Source organism: Zootoca vivipara, chromosome 5 (genome assembly GCF_965207765.1).
Source record: "Zootoca vivipara chromosome 5, rZooViv2.hap1.1, whole genome shotgun sequence".
In the NCBI taxonomy this organism is placed as follows: Eukaryota; Metazoa; Chordata; class Lepidosauria; order Squamata; family Lacertidae; genus Zootoca; species Zootoca vivipara.
The window spans coordinates 56,198,659-56,221,280 of record NC_142588.1 but is presented as its reverse complement, the minus strand read 5'-3'; the positions used below and the strand labels follow the sequence as shown (position 1 = coordinate 56,221,280).

Sequence of the window (22,622 nt, the reverse complement as noted above, 5' to 3'; positions counted from 1 at the left end):
CTTAATCCATTCCGGAAGTCCATTCAACTCCCAGAAGGTTCGAAAACCAAGGCGTGGCTTCTGATTGGCTGCAGGAGCTTCCTGCACTCAAGTGGAAGCCGCGTCAGATGTTCAGCTTCTGAAAAACGTTCAAAAACCAAAGCACTTACTTCCGGGTTTTCGGCGTTTGGGAGCCAATTTGTTCGCCAACTAAGCTGCTCAAGAACCAAGGTACCACTGTAATCCACATTTTGGGGGAGATGGTATGTATATTTTACATGCTGCCTACACTGGGTGTGATCAAACTCCCAGAGACACTGCTCTCTTCCAGTCCTTGGGTCTCCACCCAAGGGCACAGGGCAGATCCTGGGCACTCTACATTTCTCGAGTGGTTCTGTTTTTCATAGACTTACACTGGCCAGCACCCAGTGCCCCATAGATTCCAATACGCAGGTCACGTTGAGAAGTTGGGTAGGTCTGGTTTGCGTACTTTGAAGCATCATTTGTCCACTCACTAAGCCACAGGTTGGAGCCAATCATGGCTACAGCTTGCCCTACGTAGGCAAGCAGGACCATTGTTGACAGGCACCAACCAACAGCACGGAGGTATTGGAGATACATGCTGAACTTCACCTACAAGGCAGAGGGTTGTTATCAGACACAGTGTGCTGTGGTGGCTGATCATTGCACGCACTCTGAAATAGCAGCCCTTGAAAACCTCTTACGTTCCAGCATATGCTTTTGGCATATGACTCAGTTAACAAGAAAATAAGCAGGAACAGTCCAGTAGTCAGTATATAAGGACAGAAAGACTGAACTGTTCCTTGGAGGGGAAGGGCGCATTAATGGACACTGCAAAGGCTCTTAAAATTGAGCAGCAGGTTAACAGGGGAATTTTTTTAAAGAAACACAAAATAGAGGGCACTATTGTATCCTCATTTTCTATTTTTCTGTTTGAACTGCCCTGGGATCTTCAGACGAAGGGTGGTGTACAAATTAAATTAATTAATTAATTAATTTAATGAGTGGCTGGGGGAACCCGGCCAGATGGGCGGGGTATAAATAATATATTATTATTATTATTATTATTATTATTATTATTATTATTATTAATTTAATAATAGAGCATTACTACACCTCTTCCTTGGGGGTAATGGAATGAGGAGTTCTTCAACTAACCTCCTGCAAGGTGGCCATTCTCTGTTCCCCATCTAGCTCTGGGAGAGGGTCTCCACAGCCCTCCTCCCTTCCATCTCTTTGAGACCCTCATTTGTCCTAATTATGAGGCAGGAGAACATTTCGACCCCTCCCCCTCTCACCTTGCCGGTTTCCATGGCCTCCTTGTCAATCAGCCTCTGTCCTTTTATCTCAGTCATTGGCTTCTTCTCCTTCAACTTCATTCGCTGTGACATCGTGAGCGACTTGTGACTGCTGTTACTAAGGCTAATTCACAGAACAATGATGAGGGACAGAGATTCTATAGTCCTTTCCCACATGCTCTGGGCACAGTGCTGCCCTCCCTGCCATTTTGTTTTTCTAAAGTATTTATACCTTGCCTTTTAGCCAAAAAGGGTCTCAGAACAGTTTACAAAAATCAATTCTAAGACAGTTCCTGCCCTCAGAGTGACAATCTAAAAATACACAACACATGAAACCTGTTGCCTGGTGCTGCAACCCTTTATCAATCTAAGAGCACATTGGGATGACCCAACATCCCAGGTCATCGTTTTGCCCTGTATCACCCAATTTGGTTTTTCAACAAGGATTCTGGAATGAAGCTGAAATGTCCAATGAGAAAAACTTTGGAATCAAGGCAGCTGCAGGATGAAACTCAGCTATGCCAAGGCTAGAGAACCTGCCCCCCAGATGTTGTTACACTATACCTCCTGAATGGGAGTGACAACATCTGGAGGGCCACAGGCTTCCCGTTCTTGAGCTACACTGAGAAACAAAACCGTTCTGATCCCAGGCCCTGCAAGCCCTATAAGGATGTTGATTGGGCAAGTGTGCGAAAGATGAAGTGACTGGATGTGGCGGTATTGAGCAAGTTTTTTAGCCATGTGAGGAAAGATGCTAGGGTCATAGACAAGACCCTAGGAAGGAATCAACACTTCCCTAGGACTTCTGGTTTTGAGATGGCTCCTTTGGTCCCCACCTACCTCAACCCCAAGGCCTTGCTCAATAGCCTTAAATTCCAAATGGAAGAAAGGAAAGGGAGATGTTAGAAAGGAAGGAAGGAAGAGATTGGGAAAATAGGAAGGCAAATCAGCAAATAAAGTGGCTGTGAGTTCATAGGAGGCCTGACCTGCGGATGAAGTCCTTTTGGTGGGCACTGGCCTCACTCTTCTGGGACATGGTCACCACATCAGTTGGTACCTCCTCAGCTCCAGGTTCAGTGTCCCCATCCAGTTCTAGGTCCTCATCCATCCCCACTAAAAAAAAAAGTCAAGAGCATGGCATGAAACTCACGAAGGAGGCAAGTTCGGGAAGGATGAATCTGAAGGTCACTTTATCACTATCTTAGGTGGATCCTGCCCCACCTCCAACTTCATGAGGGAGAGTTGTCTTGTTGCTGTTCAAAATGGAGTTTTGATACATGGAGGTTACAAATCATATTTATGGCACCACCTTACTGTGACTCACTCCAGAACAAGATGCATACTGGATGGCCACTTTGATCAGTGTCCCTCGACCCTGTATACAAGGGGCGGGGAACCCCTGGGCCACAGGATTCAGTTCAACTCCCTTCCTAATCAGGAAAGGGTTTACACTGAAACCCCTGTTAGCGGGGGGGAAACCTTCGTTGTGGTAGACGTTTCAATGCAAACCGCCTCCCTGATCACACTACTAAATCAAATATGTTTTCCTCTGTTTCAGCAGCACCTTGCTTTATTGTGAAGTCAGGCGACAGGTGAGGAGCCCAGCTCACCTGTCAACTTTGGCTTAAAAGGCCAATCCTGATAAGGTTCCCCCACCCCTGCCGTTTAATGTAATGCTTTCTTACCTGTGGCTTCCTCTTCAGGCCTGCTTTCCTGTTGGTTTCCATATGTGTTGAGCAGCTGAGCAAATGCTTTACCATTAGCCAGTAAGGTGCTGTAAGAACCCTGTTCAGAAACAGCTCCAGCCACCAGCACCACAATGTCATCCACTTGGGCCAGGAAACTTAGGCTATGAGTCACCAGGATCCGGGTCTGTGGCACAAACCAGCATATCACAATTAAAGAGGTAGTATCAAGAAGATGGCACACCTAGCCACTCCGTACCCTGGACCTATGACATTATATCAGGAAGGCTTCTACAGGCACACCGTGGACTCACCTGTCTCTCCTTTACAAAAAGCCCACTTTGCTAACTTAAACTAACCCTCCTGAAACCGCCTCCCAGCAGCTACAATTTCTAGGACGCAGCTCCAGCTTGAAGAGAAGCAGCTGAGCTTCCAGCTTGAAGACTCTCAGTTGACTCTCCAAGCCAACTGGAACATGCCAGTCTCTAAAAAAAAACCTTGCAACCAACCTAAGCCACCAGGTTGAACAGCTTATTGAGGAGATCTCCGCCAGCTCCTTTTCCTTGGACTGTGATGACAGTCTGCTACCTCCCATCTGCTCCTGACCCCAATCAACCCCCTGTTGCTGCCTTTCTGCCAGGTTCTGACTCTACACACGTCTCTGGCCTTTGGATCTTCATCTACATGAACTTCATCTGCATGACTACCTACGATCGCATCTATTGCCTTCGATCCAATGCTTGACCTCCACTCCATCTGTGGCCACATTTGTTTCCCTTCTGATCCTTGAACACCTCTACCTGAACTGGACCCACTCTTGGAGCTAGGTTAGGTCCCGGCATTCGGCTTTCATGCATCTTAATATCATGTTGAATTTCTAATCCTCTTTATTTAGCATTGTTGTTTGCTTGTTTTAACTTAGCCTTCTGCCAGCTGCCTCAGTTTTCTAAGAACACATTGAAAGGCGGCATCACAAAACAGAAGCAAACACCAAATCCAGCTGAAGCAGCTGATTTAATTTACTGATTCAAGTAAAATGGACTCAGTCCCAAAGTGGGTTGAGCTCTACACTCTTAACCAGGGGACAGAGCAAGCTTCCATCTATAGAAAACAGTCACAGACCATTTGGAGCCAGTGACTTCTTTTGGAGCCAACTTTCAGTTACCTGGATCAGTAACGCTAGTCTCCTACACTGGCTAGATTTTTGTTCGCTTTTTTGTTTGCTTTGGAAGAAAGGTGGAGTTTCAATCTTGTAGCACTAACAAACAAAACATTTCTCCATCTGCTCTTCACAAAACAGGGTCTGCAGGGCAGGCAAGAGCTCACCTTATGCTGCAGCAGCCCCTGTGGCCCCAGCACTTGGTCAAAAATGTGTCGTCCTACATGGGAATCCACAGCCGAGAGGGGGTCATCCAGCAAGTAAATGTCTGCGTTGTTGTATACAGCTCTGGCCAGGCTGACACGCTGCTTCTGGCCTCCACTTAGGTTAATGCCCTGCAGAAGAAAGCAGCCAAGCTAGGATCTCTGAGCTTTCTCTATGGTTCAGTGCATGGCAACAGCTTGAGCTCTGATTACTTGAGTCAGAAGCAGCCCCCTCCAATGCATTTGGCTTGGTCAGCCTTGACTGATGAAGATGGTCCTGCTGAAACTCACACCACATGACAGTGAATACTATAATACTCTATAACAATTCACCATTTTCCTGTAATCATCCATCCAATCAAATGCCCTTTCAGGACTTCTCCCACCCTTATGCACTCTCCCAATAACAATTCTCCTGCCCAGCTGCCTACATTAACACTTGATCTTCCCACGATGTCCAAAGATAACCAAATATGATCGGTGTTAACTCTCAATGACAGTCACAGAAAAGTGGAATTTCAGAGTTGGAAGGGACCCTGAGGATCATCTAGTCCAGGCATCCACAAACTGCGGCCCTCCAGATGTTTTGGCCTACAACTCCCATGATCCCTAGCTAACAGGAGCAGTGGTCGGGGAAGATGGGAATTGTAGTCCAAAACATCTGGAGGGCCGAAGTTTGGGGATGCCTGAACTAGTCCAATCCCACTCAATGCAGAAATATGCAGCTATCTCATATGGGGATCAGACCTGCAAACATGTCATTATCAGCACCACACTCCAACCAACTGAGCTATCCATTGGACCTCTTAAGAATCTCCATGGAAAGTTTTTTTTTGTAATTCAGAACAGTTGGGTGTGTTTTGTTTTCTTCTCAATGGGCCATAAAAAACAAACACAGCTACATGTGGCCACGAGAGCACTAGTAACCATTACTATTTGGCTAGGAACTTTTGTAGATTTCTTTGCAAGGCTAGACCATCACCCACAGCATCCCTTGTTCCTGCATTTAATATCATAGAGTCATCTCCCTCCCTGTTCTACTTGCTCCATCTCATTGCCCCAGATTACCACCTGCCCGTTCTGCCATTAAGCCCAAGGTTGGCACCTTCTCTCCAATTTCAGTAAGGTCTCCTCCTGGCAGCAGCTGCAGGTCTGGGAGAAGAGCACAGGCATCTATGACCTGTTGGTATCGGACCTCATCGAAGGGTGACCCAAAAATGATGTTGTCCTTCAGTGTGGCATTCTGGATCCATGCTTGCTGAGACACATAGGCTATGGAGCCCTGAAGAAGCAAGAGGAAGAGGAGGAGACATTTATCTAGTCAATAGTACTTGGGAAAATCAGTGAATTGCAGATTAGCCTCCAGCTTCTCTGCGGCTTCTTACCAGAGCAGCCACCTCCTCTCACCTGAACATTGATATGTCCTTTGATGTTCTCCATCTCTCCCAATATGGCTGACACCAGCGAGGATTTGCCTGATCCCACAGGTCCTACAATGGCCAACAGGTGCCCATTGGGAATTTTCAAGTTTATGCTGCAGGAGAAAAGCAGCACATGGAAGAAGCATGTATATGGAAGTGGACATCAGTCTTTGGGGCCAGGAAGGAACCATCCCTATTGAGAGAAACTCTACCAGAACATTCTCATTATCGTTCAAGGCCTGGTTTACCTTTCCCTGCCTTATCCAATAGGCAAGGGGGTAAGAAAGGACCCCCCCCCCTACTTACAACTTTAACACAAAGGATCACAGACATATCCCTAAATCCCCTCCCCACAAGCATACAAAATTGGTCTGGTGTGTGGTGACTTACTCTCTAATGGTGGCATCTGAATTTTGTTCCCAGGCAAAGGAGGCCTCAGAGAAAGTCACAGCACAGCCTTAGAGGAGAAAGAAAAGATAGCATTGTCATCAAGGACAGCGTAGGAACACAGAACACAAGTCACACCTGCCTTCTTGTGCATTTTTACCAGCCTTCTACATTTGCTTCAGAACTCTGCCTGCTATGACTTCCAAACCCTAACCTTCAATTACCAGGGCTCGGTTCATGACATATGGCCGAAGTGTTCAGGTCTTCACTGCCCAGGTAGCGCTCTAGCCGTTCAGTAGATACATTGACCTGTAAGGTGTAGAGGCAAAGTCAGGCATGCCAGGCAGCGACTGGGGTACCAGCACACCTGCAGAATCCCAATTCTGATGACTGTGTCCACTTTAAACATTTTTAGAGCTATGATCAACACCAACTGATTAGGTTTGGGAGCTTCTCTTTCAATTTCCCTCAATGCCTCTGACATAAGGTTATTCTGAGGCATTATGGGAAATTAAAACTGCAGCACCCAGCGGTGATCAGGGTGTTGCCAGTCACGGCTGCCTCCCTCGCCAGGTAAGCCTGCCTTGGGGCAGTTTGCCAAAGACCCTCTCAAAACTGGAGTAGCTTGGTACTTTCTGGTGCTGCGTGGCTTCTTGAGAGAGACGTTTGCCATACAGATTGATCAGGAGTCTATGATATGCAACCCAAAGCTAAGGGAGCCCCAGTGCCATTTGCACAACCCAGGACACAACCATCTCTCTCTGCAAACAGGGTGTGAGCACCAAAACCTTGGCTGCCCCAGGATCAGGCTCCCCCTCCCACCTCAGTTACAGGATATAGGTCCCTCACCAGCCTACTCACCTGCACCAGGGAGGACAAGGTCAATGGCAGGAAGCCCAGAGGGAAGCGCAGGACGTTGAATAGAGAGATAGAAGTGAAGGCTTTCTGTGCATCCAAGACATTGTTTTCATCAACCATCACATACACAGCAAATGTTACCACAGAGACCTAAGGAAGGAGAGTCACAGGGTGAGGGGCATCTTCTACACTGCAAGGAATGAGCAAAAGGAACAAAAATAGTGTGCTGTCTTACTATGAAAGGAGCACAGGCGAAGAGGAAGATGGAGATGGATTGCAGGTAGGCAAAGCGCAGCAGCCGCTTCAGCTCCTGTGCCCGGATACCTCCGACTCGTTTCTCAAATGACGGCTCCCAGGCAAACAGCTTCAGGATCTGAAAGGATTCTTCTGCTCAGATATGGGGCTCAGTCCAACAGAGCTCTCCATCCAGTGAAAGTGGAAGCAGGGCTCCATCCTACCATGTCTCATTTCCAGCACTAGCCCCTTCCTGACGCACACATTGCAGGCAAAGGCTAAGCAGGCACTGACCTTGCATGCCTGCTTTGGGAAGGCATCTGGCAGAGATCAGAGGCAACACTCCCAGTTACCCTCTGCTTTATCTGCAATTCAAACCCCACTTACCGAGTGGTAAGCCTAGCTGAATTCCAATGGACTTAATTATCAGTAGACATGGCTAGGATTGTGCTGCAAGCAATGCAAGGTACGACCAAAAAAATAAAATAAAATAAATCCATTGATGTTTCCATCAGTACAGCCAACTCATCACTGTGTTGGAGCAATCTGGTCTCTGCTACTCACCTTGATGCCGCTGAGAATTTCATGCATTATTTTCATGCGCTCATCCTTGTACTTCATGTTCTTCACCTGCACAAAGAAGTAAGTTGCAAAGAGGGAGTTGATCATTGTTCCAGCCCCACATAATACGTTGCCCAGGGACAAGTTATTTGTGCTTTGTCTCTGACAGTTAGAAGCACCACATGGCCATAGCTTTGCCCTTAATTGTCCAACAGATCTCTGTAAGTGAAGCTGAGGGATTGATGCTGTGCCCTATAGGACTTATATATATATATACACACACACACAAACGCGCATTGTCTCTTTTTTCAAGTTGTGTTTTCTACAGATTACAATGCTCAGTCTTGTCCTAAGCTTTGAAACATCTACATTAAACTGGGGTGGTCAGACTTCAGGATTTTGAATAAATGAACCAGACTGACTATTTTTAATAGGCTGCTTTTAATAGGATAAAATCTACTCACTGAAGCCCAGTGCAAAAAATGACACAGGGCAGTTACATTCAAAATTCAAGGTTAGCATTTGGAGCACACGCTTGGCCCAAGAATTTGTCCTCTATAGCAGAACTGACCTCACAGCCCTTTCACACCCACCTGCCCAGGACACTCCTTCCCTCACCTGTATGGCTCTGGCCTTCGTGACCAGCACAGCATTGATGGGGATAAGCAGGACCATGACAGCAATCCCAGCAAGCACAGAGGGGCCGAGCTCCAGCCACAGAAACACTATAGACAGCACAATCTGCAGGGGAGCCGACCACAGCTGGTGCATCAAGTTTGTGAAGTCCATGAAGCGCTGGGCATCCGCGGACATCAGATTCACTGTTTCACCCACTGTGGATTCCTTCCGTGTGGCATTGGAAATAGTAAGGGCCTGAAAGCAGATATAACAGCGGCTGTAAAAACTAGGGGTACTAGCTAACGCCATAGCCATTAGGGACCAGGGCACACAGCACTAAGGATGAGCAAATCTGTCAGCGACTGCCTCTCTCAGTTTCTCACTTATCCAATCTTAACTTTAGTCCTCTACATCAGTTTGCAATTTTAAAAATAAAATCCATGAAAATCCACCAGCATTTTAGTATGATGAATATCTCCTAACATACCCATTTGCATGCAAGCTTGCCTAATGTACACATCTTTGCAAAGCAGTTTCCCCAAATATAATGCATCTGTGTGTGCTATTTTCACTTATGTATGTGCACACTTCATCCCAGTGTATGCATTTCTGTATGCATTCCTTGGCTGGATAACTGCACTGCAAAAATAAAAATAAAAATAGAAGAAGTGTGAATGTCAAAGGACCCCTCCATCCCAAGATCCAGGGGAAAGCAGTCAAAGTTGATTGGTCAGCACTAAGGAAAGCAGCCCCCACAAAAGGCGAAGGACCCAACTGACCTTCTTGTAGATGGCAGCCATAAGAGCAGTGCGTACGAGCATGCCCAGTTGAAAGCAGAGTTGGAAATACTGCTGTAGGCAGATGGATTGCACTAGTGCAGTCAGAAACAGCAGCACTGCATAGAGGTAGCCATGCCAAAGATAGGCATTTGGGTCTGACACAAAGGAGATCATCAGCCTGCAAGAGAAAATAATGACGAGCATCTCCCTGAATTCCACTCAAACTTGCACAAACCACACCCAAATAACACGCCCGCCTCCCACAAGCCCTACGCATCAGCCTCTTGTTCTTCCACACACACAGGCTACAGGCTCCTCCTCAACCAGGCTCATGCAGTGCAGCCATATGTCACATGTGGACAGCCTACAGGCCACATGCAACCTTTGTGGCTCTCTCTTGAACACCTCCATATCTCCAGTGGACAATTTTAGTACACATGTCCACTCAGATAAAAGTCCCATTGTGCTCAGTGGGACTTATGCCCATTCCCAGCTAAGTATATATGTGATAGCAGCCTTAGGGATATCTCTCAGCTAACTCATCACTATTCCTCAATGCAGAGAGCAAACTGTGTTCTTCCCTGGAGCAAGCTCTGCTACTTATCCCCTACAATGGACAACTAATATGAGACAGCTAAAATGGGACCACAGTAAAAAAAACACCTGGAACTGGGAAAATCATTTCTCAGATCCAAACCCTGGCTTTCTCTCAGAATGTTCCTCATCTATAAAAGCCATCTTAATGCACCATCTTAAAGCAGAAGCACAAGGAAATTGTTTTAGTTATGCCTGGAATCTTCTGGCACATAGTTTGTGCCTTTAAAACTGTGAGAATGTTTTAAGGAGTTCATCAGCGTGTGGATGGTCCAGACCGTATATATGGATTTCCAGCCAGTGACAAGATCTTCCTGAACCAGAAGCTTATTTAAACCCCATCGCCCACCATCCAGGGCACCAGGAAAACTCAGAATAAAAAAGTGGAGCTAGGAGGACTCACTTCAGTATCTGAGGGCTCACAAACACCAGGAGGTCTTGCACTACCTTGAGTGCCACTGATTTCATAATGTTCCCAGCAAAGGTTCGGAATATAGAAGCCATCAGCCAGCTCTTCGCATAGTCACCACGAGAGTCTTTCTTGTCTGCTTCCTTCTTGCCTTTTTCCTTTTTCTCTTCCTAAATTCAGAGTAGGGTTTAGGCTTGGCAGGCATAAAGCAGCCCCCAACTCTCAGGGTGGGCAACTGCCATATAAAGCGAGCCATCTTATTTATTTATTAAGATTTATTAATTTGATAAATTTGTATCCCAGGGTGGCAAACAAGAAGTTATAAATTACGAACATATTTTGAACCTCTAAAAAAGAATTCCAATACAGATGCAGACTGGGAAAGTTATTAATTTAGAAGGCTCCTCGAAAGAAGATAGTCTTCCATAGATGCCAAAAAGACAATAGAGATAGCACCTGTCCAATTTTCAAGGGGAGCAGGTTTCTGTAGGGGTAACTTGCTAGGGATCTATGGAAGGGAATCATGTATTTTTTAACTAGGTGTGCTGCGGAAGGATGTCCTGAGCTTCGTGGCTCCCTTGGACAGACTACCATGGCCTGAGTTATGAAATGCTGGGTCTCTGATATAGATTTCTGGATTGTTACTACTCCATTGCTTTCAGCCTCAGAGTCATGTTTTCAGGCTAGGTTCAAAAGACCAGGCATCTGTGCCTGTTGGTCTTCTAGCTGCCATAAACATTTAGTGTTTGTTTGAGACAAAAGGTCAATTGCAAATCGCCTTTCCTGCCTGCCTTTGGAAAGCTGTGAAACCTGTTTTTCTACCACTTTAGTGTTAATCCCTGCAGGAATTCCTGGGCCCCTTTCCTGTCTTTAGATGTAGTCCCTTTGTCTTTTTAGCATCTAGGTGTTAGTCTCAGACCTTCCCAAGGTATCAGATTCAAGGTGGGAGGAAACCTGGGAGGGGTTTTAGAAATCAGGATGAATTCTATTGGATGATTTGAATCTGTGTAACCTTTTGATATTGTAATAAAAAGATCTGGCGAGGAGGAAGGGCACGCACTTTCCCTCCCAGAGATTTGCTGGTTGAATCTCTGTGTCCTTTGTTTTATTTTCCATGTGGTTTTGCCACGTTTGGTGCCCTCTCTGAGGCTCCATGAAAAGAGGATCAGGTAAATGATCGCTCTTCTGAATTTTGGGCCAACAAGCTCCCCTAGGTGCTGTTTGACTCTAGCTGCAATAGAGGGATTTCAGACTGAAAGATTTTTACTGCTCGGAACCTTGAGCAACCTGTGCGCACAGAAAACAGGTAAAAATGGGGGGGGGATTTAAGTAGTTTGCAGAATAAACATAAAAGAGATTTGCTCTTTTTGTTAAGCCCTCATGGTCACAATCAGGTGATGTCCCCACTGATTGACCAATTATTACAGGAGATATCTCATGTTGCACCCTTTTTCCCTGAGGAGGGTACTCTAGATCTAGAAAAATGGGACAAAGTGGGTTTGGTTTTGAGTAAATCTGACCGACCCTCTGTTCAAATCCTGCACACGTGGAAGTTATGCAGAGCAGCAGTAGCTAGAGTTGCAAATCCACTGTTACAGCTCCAAGATGCTTCTTCAGCATCCCCAAGGATTTTGCCCCCTTCTCAGCCTCCGGGTTTGGGGGGAGACTTTGCTTTAAAAGCAGTTTCAGCTCCTTCTGCGCCCCTGCCTTCTGCCGGCTCCCTGTTGCCTGAGTCTGGTTTAGAAATAATGCCACCTTCCTATTCTGTGGGTTCTCATCCTGAGATACCACAAACGGCAGTGCAACAGATGGTGAGTCAGGCTTTAAAAGAAGGTGACGGTGAGGCGATTTTGGACGCTCTGCCTTTAATGGCTCTTTGTCCCATTGCACGTAACGCACTTTCCCTCCCAGAGATTTGCTGGTTGAATCTCTGTGTCCTTTGTTTTATTTTCCATGTGGTTTTGCCACAGTTTCAAAGGATAGGGACCACAACACTAAATGTCCGATTCCTACATTGTGCAAAATGGAGTCCCCCCCCCAGACACTTGTAAACCACAGTGATACTGCCACCGGACCTCTAAGCTGCAATGGGCTAGGGGATCCTGTGTGTAAGATTTCCTCCCATTCAGCCCAGCATTTGGATCTGAAATGTAAGCCCCCGCTCTCTCTCCCAGCAGCAGTAGTTACCAAAACCAATGCATCCTGACTCTGGGCTTTGCTCAAGCCATTCATGTGCTGGTCAGTAGCTGCTGAATGACGTTTCCTCTTCCGTTGCCGGATCTCTAGTTTCCGCTGAGCCTTTTTTATTCCAGCTGTCATGTGCTCCTCAAGCGAGCCTAAAAGTTTCCCCGGCTTATGTTCATCCTTCAAGTCCCAGAGGTCATCAATTTCTAGTGGCTTGCGATAGCCCTTGAGCACCATCCTGAAAGGTACAGCAGATTTACTCAGGTGCTCAAAACCCTTGCTGCTCTTCACCCCGCTAACTCATTGCTTTGACCATGCTCAGGCACAATAGTGAAATGAGCACAGTATCCAAGGGTTGGGGCTTCGGGGGAAGTGAGAAGCTGCCAGCTCCCCATCAGCTGGGACTTGTTGAACAGAATCAAGAATTCCAAAAGGCTAGACCCTCTAGTTAGACACAGCAGAGGAAAAATAAAGACTGAAATAGAAGCCTGGTTTAAAACACTACATTGCAGTATGGCATTTCTCCCCATGCAAATATTTCAGATCCAGAGCCCTTTGCTCTTGCTACCCTTAGCTCTCCCATCCTCTACCCCCCCCCACTTTCCAGTTGCTTCACACTCGGTTAAAGACCTATATGGGGGAATCCAACATAGTGCTAAGTGGACATTCCATCAGCGCAAGTATTTCTCCTTGCACAACAGAACATTCTCCCCCTCTCCTCCTCTGGTGCCCCCCTAAATCTGTTCTCAGGGTTCCCCTAGAGCAGGCATCCCCAAACTTCAGCCCTCCAGATGTTTTGGACTACAATTCCCATCTTTCCGGACCACTGATCCTGTTAGCTAGGAATCATGGGAGTTGTAGGCCAAAACATCTTGAGGGCCGCAGTTTGGGGATGCCTGCCCTAGATGGGAATTGGTAAGAGGAAATTAATTGTATCTAATCCTTTAGAGATCCACCTGTGTGGGATAACAACAAAAGAAGAAATGGCTGGTGTCTGTTTTTAAAACACGGGGCAAGCACATAGAGAGCCCCAGTTAGCAGAGTATTGTCTCATTGTCAGGCAGATTAATGAAGCATAGGAAGCAGCCATTAAAGTTTTTTTTCATTTCCATTCAGCTGCATGAAGCAGCTGACCCACACTACCGTCATGCAATGAAACAAACCACACGCTGAAGTAAGTTTAATAATGATTTACTTACTTAACTGAGGTCTCAGTCATGCATTTTTCTTTATGCAACAGCAGTAAAATAATGCAGGTAAAATACTTAGTTGAAATACGTCAAAGCAGCCTCAGACACATGTCTGAGGATGGGAGCTAAGTTGAGGCACATCCACCTCCATCGCTTGCAGCGGGGGGGGGGGGGGAAGAGAGGAGAGAGAGAGAGAGAAAGAGAGAGGGAGAGAGAAACAAGAAATAAGCTTTACTTCCTCCCTCTCAGAAGAAGAGGGGGTGTGACCTCACTGAGCCTACACTAATGATTAGAACTCTGTGGTCTTAACCCCTTCATATACTAACTAGCACTGTTAGGTTTGACTGCAAATCTCCCACATGCACAATGGGAGGAGAGCAGGGAGAAGTTCTGTTTCATAAGCAGAAATCCTTGCTCTGATGGGACAGATTAGTTGACCCTAACCTTTATTCTCCTAGATGTAATGCACTTATCTTTTCCACTCAGATTTACATACCTGCTGTACCACTGGAAAGTGAGGAAGCTCAGGAAAGAGGCCACAATTTCTGGGTTCTGAAAAACACGGGAGGCAGAATGTCTAGATGAAAAATTCAGGGAGGGAACAATAGTGACTAACTTGGCTGTCACCTTTTGAAACGTAGCCTTCAAGACATATATGGCAAATTTTCCTTTTGAGACCACTCCCACCAAACAGTGCATCAGGCAGCCAGGTGTGGCCCATGAAACCCAGCTTCCTGGTGAGCTGATGTGTTTATCCCATCAAGCCCACTCTGAGAACCTATACGAAGTGAGGATACCATGCAGAATACCAATGGCTGTTCCTGTCCCAAAGGTAATCCTTACAAGTCTAGAGCAAGCAGCTGAAGACACTCACTTTCTTTGCAGCTTCCTTCATTTCGGGGGCAACGTCGGAAACAATAGAGATGAAGAACAAAATAAGTTGAAGCCCATAGGAGACCAAGAAGAAGCTAAAACGTGGCACATCAGTGATGGAGCCCTGCAAGAGAAGAAAGCAAATGGGAGATACTAGTGGAAGTAACCAAATTGTGGAGCTGGACCCACTTCTTCCCAAGCAGTTAGGGCTAAAATCTGTGCACCAAGACACTCCTTCCTGCAGCTTCATTTTGGCCCTTCTTCCCACTCCCCCCTGCCTCAGGACTGTCCTGTGAAATAGGGTGGGTGAACCACAGCAGACAGGCTTACAGAGCTGAATGACCCCAGAGGTGGCTTTGCTGGGGCCGCCTCAACCTTTGCCATCCTGGGTTGCCTAGTTTTTCATAGGCATCTTGTGTTTCTGACCTGTATTGCTTGCCGGATGAGAGTCTGGAGCTGAAATAGACCACAGAGCACAGAAAGGAAGAGGAAGATGAAGAGAGATCCCGAGTCTCTGCGGATGGTGAAGCGGCGGCTGTCATGGATCAGCAGAACGAGCAACTGCAGTAGCGAAAAAGAGCCAAGAGTTTGCAAGACTGGGTTGGTTTCAGGGTTTGGAAATGGAGGGAGGTGTGATGTAAACTCGTGGCACCAGGCTGGACATCAAACTTGATAATGAACCTGAGATCCACATTATTAGCTCGCTGAACATGCTCACTTGAGACAAACTCAAACGATGGCTTGTGACTTCTAGTCGAGCTTCCAAAATGAGATCCGGAAATAGACTGACGTATTAATTATGAAATAAGAGAATGGCCTTTGCCTTCATAATTCTAAATTTGTATAATGCTATAAAAAAAATCTACCTCCACTTCCTAGCTCAGATCAGCTAGCCAGGGTGTAATTAAACGTGACAAACTAAATCAGTGGTTCCCACCCCACCCACCTCTGCAGTGCACTTGAAAACTGCTGAGGGTCTTGGCAGAACCACTTAATGGTTTTTCTGCCTGTTGTAGCAATTGTGATGTGCTGTGCTAGATACTGTATGATTTTCAACTGTATTTTTATTCCTTGTTTTAATTCTTAAGATACGGCTTTGGATGATAGAAGTCAAATTACAGTAAAATAAAATATAAATAGAAGCAGCAGTAAAAATACAATTAAAAATCAATATGAATAAATATGAATGTGTGTGTGTGTGTGTGTGTACACCTTTTATACCAGTGGAAGAGGGTATTGGGCAGGTGTGAATCTGATTGGGTTGTCAGTTCTGGTTGCTGTTTTTAACCCTTTTTCTCCCTGTAGTATTTTCCTGAAAAATGCTGCCTCATCTCAAATCTGCTACTTGCCCCACAGGAAAAAATATAAAAGTACCCATCTTCAGGGAAAATAAGATGTGACTTGAGGCACCTTGGGGTAGCAGGTTGCCATTGAAGGGACAATGCGAAAGGGATCTACTCTCGTGGAGAAGCACTTTGAGAGTAATATGAGGGTGATGGCCAAATTTTCATTGTTCATTGAATATTTGTACAGTACTAAGATTGTCCCATTGATTTTATTGCATTTTAAACCACCCAGCGGACTTGGGCCAATGGGCAGCCATTGTTGTTGTTGTTTTCTCCTCACGTGCTGCTTAATGTTTCTTGTTAGTTTGTTCTTTTCATGGTGTACTTGGGAAATATGGGAGTTTGATGATGGGGAATTAGTGTGGGATCACTTTTTATTATCTTCTAGTGTCTGCTTTTTATGTTGTGGTATAAGGTTTGGGTTAATAAATAAATAAATTCATTATTATCCTAAATCTCCCTTAAAAAGAGAAGAAGCCGTTTCAGGCAGCTGCTTTAAAGGTCAGAGAACATCAGAGCACTGGCATTTTGGGGGGGGGAAAAGCATTTGACTATTTTCTTCCTTGTTTTTTCTCTAATGTAACCCCCCCCTTCAAAGTACTGTTCTGGGTCTCAGGACTTGTATTATTAGCACACAGCCCAATGGAAACAGCAGGGCTGAACCGGGAGTTTGCAACTCTGTGGTGAAAAAAACTTGTTCTTTACAAAGGACACTTTAATTCCAGCACAGGACATGGTTTGATGAAGGAGAGCTCTCACCCAACTAATGAAGTAGAGTGCCGGATTCAAGTACTGGACAATTGGGTTTCGGCTGACAGGGGTTGGGTGCGGGAGGTTTCCTAGGTCTTCGGCAACAGTGAAAACCGCTTCAGCAAGTGCCATCAGTAAGAGCAGCGCAGTCAGCACCTGGCAAAGGAAGAGCAGAAGTGACAGATTGCTACCTGCAACGTTCTAGGAGAATAAGGTTGCAAGGAGCTTCTAAACCCATCGTGGAGAAGCTACATATGCAGGGCAAAGCAACATTCCACAGCACAAGTGGCCCAGGAGCACTGCTGTGCATCACACCCTCCGTCAAGTAAAAATCAAGTGTGCTGATATGCCCCTTTTCCTGCAAGGAATGCACTCAAAGCGGGTTCAAAACACATATAAAAATCCCTGTGTTATTTATAATATAAATATATGGTATATGTTTGTTAGTTTTGATTGAGTATTCCTTTTTATAACAATCACAACACAAACTACATCAACAGTAAATACACTACTTGATTCCTAAAGAGTTCTGTATATACTAAACACCACCATCGTGACGGCATTACATAAGCAAGACACAGTTCAAAGGCTTCTGGCCAAAGGACACTTATGGTAAATTCATCTCACCCTCTGGTTTTCCCTGCTCTTTCCACACACATTTCCCAGTTAGCACAGATCCCTACTTCACTTAAACCTTTTCAGGGTTTCTCACATCACCACCATCCACTTCTGCTTTGCCCTCTGAGCTGCATGCCCTTTGCTTCCACCCTGCTACTAACTCTGGGGCACACCATTCTCTCCCACCTGTTTAATAAGGTAAAGTCTTGTGACAGATGATTTCTTCATCCTGGATGTGCAGAAATGGAGAAGCTGCATTGGGCCAAAGAGCCAGAGGAAGCCCAGGGGGATCCAGACCAGAACAGTCTGTTCAAAGCAGAGGGGCAGGTCGGCATCATTCCGATCCAGGAAAGAGGAGTTCTGGAGGCATCAGAAACAAGAAAAGAATATGGGAAACAGCCTTACTAGAAAAAATAACCCATAAGCTGGAACTGACACGGGGACAAATAGAAGAAGACGGCTTCACCCTGGTTTGGCTCCCCTTTATCACATACACAGCCCAACAAGACAATGACAAAAATCCACCAACAGCATACAACTCAATATGGCTAACCTGATCCAAAACGCCCACCCACCCCACTCACACATGAAACAAAGACCACCACAGCCAACCCCAAATGAACAACCATACCCTAGGCCAACCCCAACATCTCTCGCCACCAAAGGAACACAAGCGAACAGCAGAGAACCTGCACAAGCGACGCTGACAAAAAAAACCCCACATATATTAAGTAAAATAGAAACACCGTCACCCCACCCATCTTTCCCCCATCCACCTCTTTTCCCCTTTTCTTCCCAATGCCTCAACAAATGAACCTGATTTGTAAAAATGTTATGAGAGAGATTGCACATGTTTCTGTAAATCAAGAAAATCTTTAATAAAAAAACCCAATAAAATAAGGCATATGCCAACGCTTGCTAAGATCTTTAGACCACATGTACTACCTGACATAGTTTCACATGTATCCATGCCCCACACCACTATGCATTGCACCAGGGATGGAGAGCCTGTGGTACTCAAGATGTTGATGGAGTCCAACTCTCATCCACCCTAAGCAACATGACCAATGGTCGAGGATGATGGGAGCTGCAATCCAGCAACACTGTGGTGGTGGGGACACTGGTTCCCCATCTCTGTCCCAAGTTCCACTGTGGATCTACACAGACAATTACCATGTAAACATTGACAGCAATTGGCACAATTCCAATTCCACAGCACCTGCCGTGAACCCATTACAATGCTATAACATCTTCTAAAAATTCACTGCATTTGCCCAATGCATCATAACACAACCCCAGGATAACTGATTTCCACCTCCAATCTCCACTGCTGTTCTTCTAAGGGTGTTCTTGTTCCATTGATTCACAACCACCCCTATTCATCCTTATGCTAATCTATTCAGTATGACTCACCTGCAATCGAGCCAGTTAGTGATGCTTTGGGTTAGAATCCAATGACATTTTCAAGTGGGCGAAAGTCAATGTTTGTATTCATCATAACACAGCACTGATGTTTACTACCAGCATTTAATTGCGTTGAACCTTTGTTGCGCATGCTATCTAATAAGAGCAGTTATCAATTAGAGATACCCTGGTGGGATATCTATATGGGTGGGGGTTTATGATGTACATATTGTGTGAGCTAACATTGCTGATACTGTGTTTGACTCTCAAAGTGATTTGGATATCCTTTCTTCCCCCTAATTCAACATTTACCATTATTTCTGCAGAACAAAACTGGATTTTGTTTTTACTACACTGGGTTCAAAACAGCTGTAGAAAAATCTGTTTCTTACAGCACAATGACTGCAGCCCACGTTCCCTTTAAGGAAACTGCAGCATGCAGCTTGGTTGAGCAGTTTTAATGGAGCAAATATAATTATTTTGTATTTTTGCATGACTCTTTAGGGTTTGTATTTGTAAAGAACTTTTGAGTTAATTGTTAAATGGGGGAAACAGCTAACGAACCTACAGTGGAGAGAGCCCCACAACACATCCCCATGATATACAACATGCAAAATGATGTGACAGTGCCCCACTGGAGGCAAAGCCAGTAATGACCCCACTGCTGCCAGCCCCCAGGGCCTCCCTCTAGGAAGGGGATTGATTCCCTTTATGTGACACACAAGCACCATTCTGGAGCAGAACACACACACACAGGGCAGTGGTGGACCTTGGTGTCTCAAATTTCAGTGGCACCCTGTACGGCACCAAAATCCAGCGCTCTTGCCTACCATTGGACGTAACAGTGGACTGCGCTCCCCTGGAGCTGATCAAACCCCATGTTGTACACTCTTGAGTTGTAATTTGCCAACATGGGATCTATATACAAGTAATGATGCGCTGTAATTGGGTGCTCTGCTTTGACAATATGGGCAGGATGGTTGTTGTCATTGCTGGGAGATGCCTGTTTTTTTTGTTTTAAATTAAAACCTCCCACTGAAATCTATGGAAATAAATTCCTTGTACAGTAGCAATTCCTGCTACTAGGGGCAAAACCATGAGCTGGAGTATGGAGTATACAGAATATGTATCCTCTTCCTATGTCACCCTCACAACTCCTCAGTTTCAGCTGCACTGCAGACACCCAATTGCTAATGAAACTACATCAGTGGAATAATCTGACGCCGTTATCAGTCGTGTATTATGTCATGTGACTCATCTAGTCCAGTATTGTCTACTTTGACTGGCAGTGGTTCTTCCAGGTTTCAAGCAGGTACCAATGGGCTTTTGATGTTTGCCCTGACAGTTTGAAGTAATTGCTGGAGATGTCACCATTTCAGAAACACAAAATCTCATTTTATTGGAGGCACCAGGAGAGTCCTGCCTGTTACCTACATATGAAACACTCTTGGCATGAACAGAATCAGGGGAAATTCCAACATCCTTCACTGCAAGGGAAAAGTTAGTGTTGTACTCTGCTTGCCAAGAGGACCACTACGGTAGTAGCTAAGGACGTAAAGAGACAGCGATTTCCACCCTGTCCTGCCTTTGTTGCAATCAGCACTGTTTCCATTCTGCTACAGTTCAGTTATAACCTAAGTTATTGTTTTGCTATCTGCTATAGCCGAAACTGGGACACAGGTGGCGCTGTGGTTAAACCACTGAGCCTAGGGCTTGCTGATCAGAAGGTCGGCGGTTCGAATCCCTGTGACGGGGTGAGCTCCCATTGCTTGGTCCCAGCTCCTGCCAACCTAGCAGTTCGAAAGCACGTCAAAATGCAAGTAGATAAATAGGAACCGCTACAGCGGGAAGGTAAACGCCGTTTCCATGTGCTGCTCTGGTTTGCCAGAAGTGGCTTTGTCATGCTGGCCACATGACCTGGAAGCTATACGCCGGCTCCCTCGGCCAATAATGCGAGATGAGCGCACAACCCCAGAGTCGGTCACGACTGGAACTAATGGTCAGGGGTCCCTTTACTTTTACTTTTATAGCCGAAACTAACAGAATGAATTATGTATCCGATTTCAATGCATTTTAATGAAAGGAAAACAACGCAAAACATAATTATGCCTGTAATATTCATGGACTTAAATAAACAACAGCTGATACCATTTGTATTTGCATGGTTACTATTCCTGATCTTGGGTGAACAAAATTGTGGCAATTTCTGCTCCCATTTCTGTTTCTGGTGGAATGCCCTGAGATCCCTACAAGCAGTAGATGAGACAACTCTCAAACAAAGGCAGCTGCACAACCAGCTTAGTCAGCTTCACTCATGAGCTCTAGTTTAGCAATTTAAATCTCCTGATGCCCAGGACTTCTCCATCAATGACAAGGAAACAGATCTGGGCAATTCACTAGAAAACCAGTACCCGTGGCTGACAGGGTGGCACGACAATTTAAATTTACTTTACAGGGATGTGGAATGATCAAGATCATGCAAAGGACTGGAGACTCAAGTCAACAACTAACCTACATAGTCATAATTATCAAATACCATAAGCCCTGGGAGCATACCATAGCTGCCAAGTTTTCCCTTTTCTCGCGAGGAAGCCTATTTAGCATAATGGAAAATCCCTTAAAAAAAGGGATAACTTGGCAGCTATGGAGCATACCACTTCAGAATGAAGCAGGAGAGGACCTGAACCAAGTGAAATGTTTTCTTGGAAGGCAACACATCAAGGAGAGACTTAGCCTATGGGCCCTTTGCCTAAAATGGACATACAGTATTTGTCAACTCTAGCATTTGTTGTGGGCACCACACACACAACATAGCACAACCAGTACTATTGGCTACAAGATCATGATTCTTTCAGACTTAATTTCAGTTGAGGGAGAAGTGGAGGAAGAGGCCCACATTCAAAACTCCTGTGATAGATTTCATGAACAGGAAAGGTGTTTTTTTTACATATGGAATGAAGCAATTGATCCCCCAGTTGCATTCTGCTATACTATGTGGCATGTCCAATAATGTAGATCACCTAACTGTCCCCCCATCTTCTGTCTCTGTGTGAGATTAAAGAACCTCCTATTTTCTCTACAGTGAATCATTTGAGTCAGAGTTACCAGTGAAACAGCCATGGTTGTATCATACTTGGGAGTGTTAACATCTCCACTAATGCTTTGGAGCCTTCCTGCCTTCTAAGACACTATTATACAGGCGTGTCGTCGTCCCCCACTTGCATAGGGGTTATGTTCCAGGCCCCCACATGTATAAGTGAAATTGTGTAACATGGGGAGAACCTGCTAAAAAGCCTCTAAATGCCTGTTTCTCCCTGCTAAAAGTTGTGTAATTCTTTATCTCCCTGACATCTGACGGGAGAGCACTCCACAGGGGAAGGTGCCGCTGCCGAGGAGGCCCTCTGGCTGGGAAGGGTCTCCTCAAAAGCCACGAGGACTGTCCAGCTCTCTCCCATCTTTCAATGCTCAGTGCACCCACTGGAGCAGTAAGCCACACAAAGATGATGTATTTGTTCACTGTAAAAACCCTGTCTAACTACGTTAAGACTGCAGGCTTTGCTTTTGCTAAGCATGCACACAGAACTAACACACCACCACTGTCCCAACTCTCAAAGTAAACAGCCCTAACAGAGGCGTTTAGCCATCCTCCCGCAATTCAGGACATGCCACTGCACTCTGGCCTTTACATTTACAGTGTGACATCCCTGCCAGAAGCTGAGCTACCATCCACTCAGGGAGAAACCACCACTCACCCAGAAAACGGAGCCACAGAACTGCTCCAAGGTTGCTGCCATGGCAAGGCACTTCTTCCTCCTGCCTTTGTCCGACCAATCTATCAGCTCGAGAGGCTGAGCAGGACAAAAGTATCACAGGTTCAACCGAGGGGCGTTGGGCACGGCCTCTCAACAACAGATCATTAATCGTTAACTCCTGGTGTGCAGTCAACCCCATGGATCAATTCATGAACCTTGGATGGCATAGGCAGAGGAGCTGCCTGGGTACTGCCAGAGACACTGCAGGAGAGGTGGCGGCATGGTTTCTGGTGGGCAGC

The 22,622-nt window shown here is 45.7% G+C and overlaps 1 protein-coding gene across 2 annotated transcripts in view; it reads right to left on the bottom strand.

Annotated features, from left to right (window-relative positions):
* ABCC2 (ATP binding cassette subfamily C member 2) overlaps nt 1–22,511 on the bottom strand; it is a 36,470-nt gene extending 13,959 nt beyond the window's left edge. The window contains exons 1-22 of one of the 2 annotated variants that reach the window (XM_035133842.3): nt 22,324–22,511; nt 17,354–17,527; nt 16,559–16,705; nt 14,880–15,014; nt 14,455–14,577; nt 14,077–14,132; nt 12,394–12,628; nt 10,201–10,376; nt 9,204–9,381; nt 8,425–8,679; nt 7,810–7,875; nt 7,247–7,384; nt 7,015–7,161; nt 6,378–6,462; nt 6,157–6,223; nt 5,753–5,879; nt 5,451–5,627; nt 4,310–4,477; nt 2,984–3,170; nt 2,285–2,411; nt 1,299–1,422; nt 393–612 (exon numbers count right to left, since the gene is read on the bottom strand). In XM_035133842.3, the coding sequence (XP_034989733.3) occupies nt 393–612; nt 1,299–1,422; nt 2,285–2,411; nt 2,984–3,170; nt 4,310–4,477; nt 5,451–5,627; nt 5,753–5,879; nt 6,157–6,223; nt 6,378–6,462; nt 7,015–7,161; nt 7,247–7,384; nt 7,810–7,875; nt 8,425–8,679; nt 9,204–9,381; nt 10,201–10,376; nt 12,394–12,628; nt 14,077–14,132; nt 14,455–14,577; nt 14,880–15,014; nt 16,559–16,705; nt 17,354–17,527; nt 22,324–22,365 (3,154 nt within the window). In that variant the 5' untranslated portion in view covers nt 22,366–22,511. Of the gene's footprint in view, nt 1–392; nt 613–1,298; nt 1,423–2,284; nt 2,412–2,983; nt 3,171–4,309; nt 4,478–5,450; nt 5,628–5,752; nt 5,880–6,156; nt 6,224–6,377; nt 6,463–7,014; nt 7,162–7,246; nt 7,385–7,809; nt 7,876–8,424; nt 8,680–9,203; nt 9,382–10,200; nt 10,377–12,393; nt 12,629–13,589; nt 13,733–14,076; nt 14,133–14,454; nt 14,578–14,879; nt 15,015–16,558; nt 16,706–17,353; nt 17,528–22,323 lie in introns of those variants that run through there. The other variant, XM_035133843.3, reaches the window with a different exon arrangement.
* Between the last annotated feature and the right edge of the window lie 111 nt (nt 22,512–22,622).